General features: G+C 38.3%; 1 protein-coding gene across 1 annotated transcript in view; it reads left to right on the forward strand.

The window, feature by feature from the left end:
• CFAP36 (cilia and flagella associated protein 36) overlaps positions 1–7,964 on the forward strand; it is a 29,484-nt gene extending 21,520 nt beyond the window's left edge. Inside the window, exons 6-10 of the mRNA XM_080814226.1 lie at positions 1,139–1,190; positions 3,368–3,470; positions 6,789–6,928; positions 7,120–7,269; positions 7,792–7,964. Of these exons, the coding sequence (XP_080670352.1) occupies positions 1,139–1,190; positions 3,368–3,470; positions 6,789–6,928; positions 7,120–7,269; positions 7,792–7,893 (547 nt within the window). The 3' untranslated portion in view covers positions 7,894–7,964. The remainder of the gene's footprint in view (positions 1–1,138; positions 1,191–3,367; positions 3,471–6,788; positions 6,929–7,119; positions 7,270–7,791) is intronic.
• The last annotated feature ends 1,505 nt before the right edge of the window (positions 7,965–9,469 follow it).

A 9,469-nucleotide genomic window follows, 5' to 3' on the forward strand; every position in this document is an offset into this window, starting at 1 on the left:
GAATGTTTTTTGAATGTTTTTTGTTTGAAATGTTTTTTGAATGAATCATTCAAAAATGAATCATTACTAATATTGTGACATTACATTCTCCTTTGAGAATGTAGAGGCTTAGGGCAGAAGGATACTTACAGCCATTGCATCACCTGCAGAATCCGGCCTTGTCCTTTGGGAGCCCTTTCTTTTTCTTCAATTCTAACCACACACATGACCGTCTCCTAGCATCCTGTGGTTCTACCCCTATCCACCTTGTCCTCAGCTCCAGAGCAGAAGGGAGGACAAAGCAGGATGGTGATTGGGAGGATGGGTCTAGTGGGGAACTATGGAAGGAGCTCCATGACTTAGTGCTTAATTCTAGCGGATTTAAGTAGTTGTGGGGAGGGAGGCAGGTGTGCTGGTAAACCCAGCCTCTTCCAGCCAGATCCTGTTTTCCACAGCAGGGGCAGATGGGAGCCTGAGATAACACAGAATGCTTTGAGTTTATAGGTTTGAAGAGTTAAGGAAATTGTTAATAGGTTTAGAGGATTGGTAGTTTTGACTTGAGCTGGTTGCTTTTGTTGGTTGATTGGTGGTCTGAAAATTAATCAGCATTGTACTTTTAGACTTTATTTTCTAAAGGCTTTTGAGGGGAATGTGCTCTGTAAAGTAGTAAAACTTTGTTATGAATGAGAGTTGACTTGGCTATTTTCCTAAATCGGAGGCCCTCAGTGAGCAGTTTACAGCAACTGATAGGGCTTTGGCATAATGATATCAGGAGAGCTTTGTGATAGTTCTGGTGCCCCTGGAAAAACTAAAATGAAGGGAGAGATGGGTCTTATCACTTTAAAGTGAGAGATCAGATTTGCCAATCAGATTTGGGTTTGCAATTTCAAATCTGTAGGTCTTTGTTCAGCTATGGGTCATTCACCTTTCCAGAAGAAATGGGTGAACCTATAGTTTGTGTTACTATATTATGCTGTGTGTGCCTATAATGTATCTCTTTCTCAGTTGATTCTAAGTTGCTTTAAGAAAAGCCTGATTATTTCCATCTTGGTTTCCAAGATTCCTTGCACATGTTGTGAGCTTAATTTAGCATGTTGCTTGTTGGTTCTTTGGCCAAAAAAGAGAATTTACTTCTCTACTTTATTTTTGTATATTTCAGAAAATCGAAAGAGGAATATGACCAGGAAGAAGAAAGGAAGAGAAGAAAGCAGGTGCCCACAGCACATATTAGTATAATAACAGAAGTATTTCATTGCTGTTTCCTTTGTTTTTTAAGCAAACTTGCCCAACATGGGGCCCAAACTCATGACCCCCAGACCAAGAGTCACACGCTGTACTGACCAAGCAGCCAGATGCCCTTCATTGCTCTTATCTCTTCGGTTTACACCTAGGTTTTGCTGCTTATGTGGGACTACACAGTTCCTCAGAGTATCATATTCTTTTAGCAGTTCTAGGCATTTGCGTGTGACTTTATAACCATATTCACTTTATAACCCACACAGCAGCCTACCTTTTAAGTACCCAATAAACACTGAGATTAGCTACGAAAAACTGTAATATCATTCATGTTATTCATATCATTCATATTATTCCTTATAAAAATTCCCCTTAATTTTATGAATAAGAGACAGTTGAGAATAATATTTTCCTTTCTCCCTCTCCTTGATTCCTTTACTGTTTTGAAAAAGCAACTGCAGTTCCCCTTGAGGGCCCCCTGCAGACTTTAACGTGATCAGCCTCAAGTAGAATGAGTCAGTTATGATATTCTCTGGCAATTTGTTCTGCCATTAAGAACTATTTCCATAAAGTGCCTGATCTTTCCTAAGGACAAATTAAACATGTATCCGGCTGAGGTGAAGGAAGCTGTGTTTTCCTGTGTTTTCCCAAATTTCTGTGAAGGGAAAGGGAAACAATATAAACTGTCTCTTGGTCACTCGAAAGGCGTTTTCCTTTTCTCCCTTCAGTCACTATGGTACATCCTTGTATCATGCACTGTCTTTGAAAAGCCTCATTGTACTGCAAGGTGCCCCTTGAAGAGCAGAAGGAATAGAGATGATTTAGCATTAAGAGGTGACTTATGTATCTTTAAGTAAATCTCCTTTTAGTATTTTTTAACATAAGAGTATAGAACAGGGATGACTAGGTGGCTCAGTTGGTTAAGCATCTGCCTTTGGCTCAAGTCATGATCCCAGAGTCCTGGGATCAAGTCCCACATAGGGCTCCTTGCTTAGTGGGGAGCCTGCTTCACCCTCTGCCTGATGCTCCCCTGCTTGTGCTCTCTCTCTCTTTCTCTCTCACAAATAAATAAATAAATAATTTTAAAAAATTTTTATTTATTTGTGAGAGAGAGAGAGAGAATGAGAGGAGAGAGGTCAGTGGGAGAAGCAGACTCCCCTCCCAATGGGGAGCCCAATGCCGGGCTTGATCCCGGGACTCCAGGATCATGATCTGAGCCGGAGGCAGTCGCTCAACTAACTGAGCCACCCAGGTGCCCCCAAATAAAATCATTTTAGAGTATAGAACAGATATCAGCTCAAAACTGCTGTCAGAAGACATTACTATTAACTCTCTGGTTTATAAGCAAACTATATTTGACTTCTTAAATAATACTATGTTTTAGGGGTTATATGTATGTTTTTTTTTAAGACTTTTTAAAAAGACTTATTATTATAGAAATTTTCAAACACACAAGAGTAGAGCTGATAGTATGGTAAAGAATTGTCCTGTGTCTTTTACCCAGCATATAGGGGCATATGACATGAGTTATCTAATTAGCTGCATGTGATTAGATTTTCCTCTGTTTTTAAGAAAAACAAATTATCAGTTTCCATTTTAGAAATGGAAATAAACCCATTTGTGGCTTCTTCAGACATACCATGGTGTAGTGGTATATAGATTAGATTTTCCTCTGTTTTTAAGAAAAACAAATTATCAGTTTCCATTTTAGAAATGGAAATAAACCCATTTGTGGCTTCTTCAGGCATACCATGGTGTAGTGGTATATAGATTATTTTAAGTGGAAAAGGACCTTATAATTCAGTGGATTTCTTTCTCTTATTAGAGTATTTTTCCTCAAGGTCACATGAGAGGTAAGGGTGAAGCCTGGGTTTGAACCTAACTTCTTGTTAAGTCCAGAGTCCTCTAAATATACTACTTACTTACTCTTAGCAGTGCATGATTTGAAATGAGAATGTTTATCTACCTCAAAAAATAAAAGATACAAAATGCTGGAAAGTTCTTAAAAACTTTGGAAAATCTGTTCATTGTCTATTTAGTGGACAATATATTTTTTTTAAAGTAACATCTTTGGATCCCTTAAATAGTGAATTAGTCAAAATTAATCTAAAAACCTTTTTAAAATGGCATCATGTATTATGGATTCCTGAAGTTCTCAGAGGCTAAAACAGGAGAGCCTCCCGTGCATGCTAATGAAACTGCAAAAATGAAGAATTCCCAAGGGGATGGTGAACATGTTGCACACCCACCCTCAGGTAAGGTTGAACTTTCTTTAACAAGATGGATACATAAAGATTATGAAGAGTGTATTACTTTCTCATACCTACTTAACCTTCAAAACCCCTGGGAGGGAGTGTTGAATGGCCATTGGTATTTAAAATTCTTTTTAAATTTAGCTATGGAGGGTGGTGGAGGTAGGAAATACTCAGCTGACAGAGAGGGTGTAGTCCCCAGATTTCTTAAGTGAAGCCTGGAACCCAGGGCAACGAGTGAAATCCCTTGAGGGAGTCACCAGCCTTTGTGCCATGGCCAAAGCCTCCAAATAAGTTCACGTTGCATTTGTGTTCTCTTCCATGACCACAGTTATATAGTGTTTGTGAGTTAGAAGCAGAACTTGGAAAGGTAAATTATTTTCCTAACGAATTAAAAAGCATAACTAGGAAACAAGTAGCAGCCAGTTTATCCAGATGTTTCATCAGGAAATACTGAAACTAAAATTGATGAGAATCCTTATGGAAAATGTTAGTGGATGAATTTGTACAATGTATGGCAAATCCATTTTCAATTCTTTCTGATTTTCTTTATAAGAAAACAAATAACTCTGAAACAGAACTTGAGTCATGATCATGAATTGAGTTCATGTTGTCACGCATTTCTCTGGTTTTAAATAAATGTCCTTTTCTCATTTAAAAAAAAGCCACACCCATAAGATATGATCCTTATTTTTGTTTATTATTTTTGTTTTAGAAGAAATTCCAGGAAGCTGAGTGACGTGTCCAAAACCACTGAGCTTTTATTTATTTATTTTTAGATTTTATTTATTTGACAGAGAGATCACAGGTAGGCAGAGAGGCAGGCAGAGAGAAAGGGGGAAGCAGGCTCCCCGCTGAGCAGAGAGCCCAATGTGGGGCTTGATCCGAGGACCCTGAGATCATGACCTGATCCAAAGGCAGAGGCTTAACCCACTGAGCCACCCAGGCGCCCCACCACTGAGCTTTTAAGTGGTAAAACTGTAACTTACTTTGGTCTTCTGCCTCCAAATCTTATGTTCTTTTACGTTTTAGTTTTGAAGAGATTTTATAATTGAGATAAGATGAGCTTGATGTTTTCCCATTGATTTTAAGGAACTGTACTTAGTTGATAAAACAATGGGGCATATGAAACAGAAGCAGGTTTATGAAATTACCTTGCCTCTTTCTTCCTAGCAAATTTAACCATTTTTCTTTTTTCATGATCGGATTCTAGGTAGAATAACTTCATTTGAATTATATTTATGAAAGCATCTCCTTTTTTTGTCTGAGCTCTTTTTTAATTTGCTGGCTCAAACTTAACTTTATGTTAAGTTTGAGACCTACGTATACGCTTTTCAGTCTTGTGTCTGACATAATCTGAATACATTTGCTTTGTCTAGTTCCTTACCTGACTATTACATCAACCACATATAACTCAGGTATGCACATAGGTGGTACAGAACATATAGCAGATAATTTCTAGAGTAATGATTTCAGTTTTCAAAACTATTCTATATTTAAAAAATGAGTATATCTGATATTCCAGGAAATCATTTCATGCACAGTGGTAGAAGTCCATTTTGAAGACCTAATTTGGGAAGAATCAAAAAGGAGTCTGATTTCCTTTTTAATTCCTTTTTTTTCATGTGTTTCCTTGGTTTCTGCTAGAAATGGATAGCATCTGTTCTCAGACTGGTGCAAAGAGTTGCCAGAGATAAGATGATCTTTCTTTAAGCTTTCTGGTTGTCTGATTGTCTATTCCTAGAAATCAGCGAAGCTTAAGTATTTTGGTGTCAAGTAGTTTCCTCTCTAGATGTGAGTGAGAATATACAGGTTGTTCATAGCTAATAAATTCCAGGTAAGAACTATTCAGAACAGGTTCATGAATTGAACATAAATGCTTATGTGCCTGGGATTCCCCCTTCTCAGAAATAAATGGAATTGTCCCTTCTTCTGCTGTGTGCTTCTGTATCTGGGGGCTAAGCCTACCTCTGTGTAAAGTCACCATCAGTAAGAATGGCATTTTTAACTCTTGCTGGTAGAGACCAACTTGCTTGAGTGTGTCTTTTTTTTTTTTAAAGATTTTATTCATTTATTTGATAGGCAGAGATCATAAGTAGGCAGAGAGGCAGGCAGAGAGAGAAGAGAGGAGGAAGCAGGCTCCCTGCTGAGCAGAGAGCCCGATGTGGGGCTTGATCTCAGGACCCTGGGATCATGACCTGAGCCGAAGGCAGAGACTTAACCCACTGAGCCACCCAGGCGCCCCGCTTGAGTGTGTCTTTATTTCTAAGTTCTGTAGCTCCCTGTCTACGCTGGTTGGAGGTTAGCAACAGCCTCATCTCTTCTACGGAGACTTTCTTACTGTCCAAGAGCCTGAAGACCATTTCTTCTTCCAGCCTCCCTGGCACTGCCATCAGTGCATTTACTCCATGCTGAAGCAGTGGTCCTCTGGCAAATTTTTTGCTCATGCAGTTTTATTTCCGGTTTCACTTTGCTATCAAGATTTTTAAACATTTCGAGGCATGTGTATTACGTTCACCCATCCTCGTTTTAGTTCTTGCTATCATTTTTATCTGATGCTTTTCTTGTTTCACTCTACTTTCATAGTTCAGGTACTTAACCTGAAAATGTTTTATCTTAAAAGAAATCACCTTGTCTTATAATAAAAAATGGCTCAGAAAAGCAGTTAGCATGTTAATCTTGTCTTTTAGCACAGTCACCAAATAACTGGAGAATATTCAGTGCTCTGTTATGTCTGCTTCTAAGTTCTACTTAACTTAAAAATCTTTGCATTTTCTTACAGCATTAGTAGGTTTATTAAGGTTGTCTTTAGTATGTATTACAAACAAAAATTAATGATATTCTTGGCACTTGTCCCGTCCAAAAAATTGTAGCTTTAACTTCATTGTTCTGAAAATATACAGGGTCATTTACAGTTTCTTCTGTATCCAAAAGTTTGGCACCAGTTACATTGCCAATGAGGGATTTTAGTGTCCTGTTTATTTAGCTTATGTGGCAATACTGTAATACAGTATAGTGTAGTTCCAATCTTTAAATAAGAATTACACTTCTTGTAGCTGTGGTGACAAACAGCAGGAGCTTTGGAATTTGTTGAAATGTCCTTATTCATGAGTAACAGTAGTTCAAACTCTTTGAGGACAGAGACCATGTTTATTGTTCTCACCCAGTGCTTGAAACAATATAGACATTGATTGAATCAGTGTGCGTTGATTTAATTTGAGGGGGTGGGGAGTGAGAAAAAAAACACACTAGGCATTTTGGTGAACGAATACTTGATATTGCTTATAATATACTAATTGGTATCTATCTAATTACTGCCAGAAGTTAAAGTGCATTTTGCTAATCAGTCAGTACAACCTTCGGCAACAAAGCTGGAAATGCTGCCCGAAACTTCCTCCTTCCCACAAAAAGGCCTGAAGATCCCTGGCTTAGAACATGCAAGCATTGAAGGACCAATAGCAGTAAGTAAAACACATTACTTTGTAAGAACTATGAACAGAATGACAAAGTACTAGGAACAATGTAAACAGCCATACACTGGGCTTTTGTTATTATCTTGAACTCAAATTTTGAGTTGAATCAGCCAGTGGTTATCTGTGCTGCTTATTATGTGGACTTGAATTTAAATAGCTCCTTTTCTTTTTTGACCCAGAATTTATCAACACTTGGAACAGAAGAGCTCCGACAGCGAGAGCGCTACCTCAAGCAGAAGAGAGATAAGTTGATGTCCATGAGAAAGGATATGAGGACTAAGCAGATACAAAATTCCGAGCAGAAAGGAAAACCTGCTGGGGAGGTAGAGGTATGGCTGGCTTTAGTGTGTCAAACTTTGCAGATTTAGAGGTGGAATTGTCAAAATCAGAATGTGTGCAAGACAGCCTTGATAACGAATGTTGCTTGTAGATGCAGTCATAGTAACCTCCCCGCTAGTATAGCACCTGTTCAGTTTTTTCTGGCAGTGAGGTGGCTATGATACAAGGATTTTGTGAGATCGAAATGATAGAGGTTTCATTATACATTTTTTTCTTTACTTACCCTGCTCTGAGTGCTTAAGGGTCAGCAGTGTATTTTACCTAAGCCCTTTGAAGTATTTTATCCATAAAGCGGCAACAGCACCCTTGCCACCATCTCCAAGAGGCTTTCTTCCCTAAGAGATTTTGCTGAGAAGAGATATAGAGGGAACCCAGTGCACATGTGTCTTTTACATTTTTATTTACTGAAAATGCTCTTTGAGGCAGTATGTTGGGGATTTTAGACAAATGAACCCATCTTATACTATAGCCAATTTTTTTTTTCTGTTTTGTTTTGTTTTGTTTTTTTTAAGGAAATGACAGAGAAACCAGAAATGACAGCAGAGGAGAAGCAAACATTACTAAAGAGGAGATTGCTTGCAGAGAAACTTAAAGAAGAAGTTATTAATAAGTAATTTTAAAAACAATTTAGCAAAACAGAAGTTCAAATTTTCTTAAAAATAAATTATTTAATCCTTAAACTGAGCCTGTTAGTTTCAAATACTTGTGTTTGTAAATGCAAATGTAAGCTCATTCTTAATACTTAAACTTTTGAGGTAAAGGGTGGTGGGGAAGGCAGCTACTTGGGCTAAGAGGGTATAGAGAACTGATAGTGCATTTATTCATTCCAGCTTGGTTTTTGTTTGTGCTAAGCACTGTGCAGGTGTGGGGATACAGTCATCAACTAGATCACCAGAGACCCTGCCTTCACGGGGCTAGAAGGTGGCCTGCAGAGCCAAGTGTACAAAGGGAAAAGTGCAGTACTATAAGCAGGGCTGGCCAAGCCTCCTTGAGAAAGCCATGCTTTAGCTGATTGGAAGGCTAGTTACAGGGAGAAATGGGAAGGAACAACTCAGGTCCTGTTGCAGGAAATGAGGAAGCAGCTAGGAGGAGCAGGCAGTATGACGAGTATACACAGATTGAGGGCAGAAGGCTGGTCTATGAAGTTGGAGATAGGTGGGGGACTGATTTGCAGGGCCTTGTAGGGAATGTGAGGATTTTAAATTTTATTATGGCAGGAGGAAGTCACTGAAAAGTTTTAAAGCAGAAACGTTACATCATAGTGTTCACTTAAAAAAAATGTGTAGGTGCTGTATGGAGAGTGGGTGAGTTAGAATCGTTGTGGGTATACCAAGTATAAGGAAATCCAATCAGAAGACCAGTTATCCTGGGCAGGAGCAAACAGCACTTGGAAAATGGATGTGAAGGATGTTAAAAATACTCGCGCTTTATAGAAAAGCTACCATTAAAAAAAGATAATGGGAACCATTGAATACTGAGGGAAATGCAGCCATAGGTATAGGTCTTTTTTATGTGAAGGGGTCCTAGATGGTTTTCTGTGGTTTGCTGCTTACAGAGAACCAGAATAGGAGGAAAGACCCTTCTTTCAGAAAACTTCCTGTATTGTCTTCCAGCAAGCACCCTCTTTTCTAGTTATGGGTTGCCCCTGAGGTTTAATTGTATCTTATCTCTTTAAATCTACAGTTACAAACTTTTAGAAAGGGATACCAAAATTTGTTTAGCCCCAGTCTTCAACCTGCAGAGAAAAACCAGCATTACTTTACATTTGTCACATTTCATCACTTTAGATGGACAAGAAGAAAAACTAGTGATTAAAACACAGAAATCTGTTTCATGTAACTTTTTATTAAAAATAGTTTTTATAGTGGATACATGTTTACAGATATAATTTTAAGAGAACCTCAGGCATACAAATGTGGGCTCTGGCTTGGTTCACTGAGTCAAGATAGAGATATAAAAATCCTGATCTGCCTGAGGGTAGTCATTAAGATGGCAGCTAACATGTGGAAATTTAATAGTTATTCTTTCAAGGGATATCGTAAGCCCTGTTTTCATATCATTGTGGGTGAGCATATGTACCATGAAAACTGTTATCCTCTAAGTCAACAAAAGATTCACATTTCTGTGATAAGGTTCCTAAGATGATGATGATCTAAAGGTCTGACTCATCGTAATTCTTCAGAAAGGAAA

Source organism: Martes martes (assembly GCF_963455335.1).
Source record: "Martes martes genome assembly, chromosome: 9".
NCBI classification, from domain to species: domain Eukaryota; kingdom Metazoa; phylum Chordata; class Mammalia; order Carnivora; family Mustelidae; genus Martes; species Martes martes.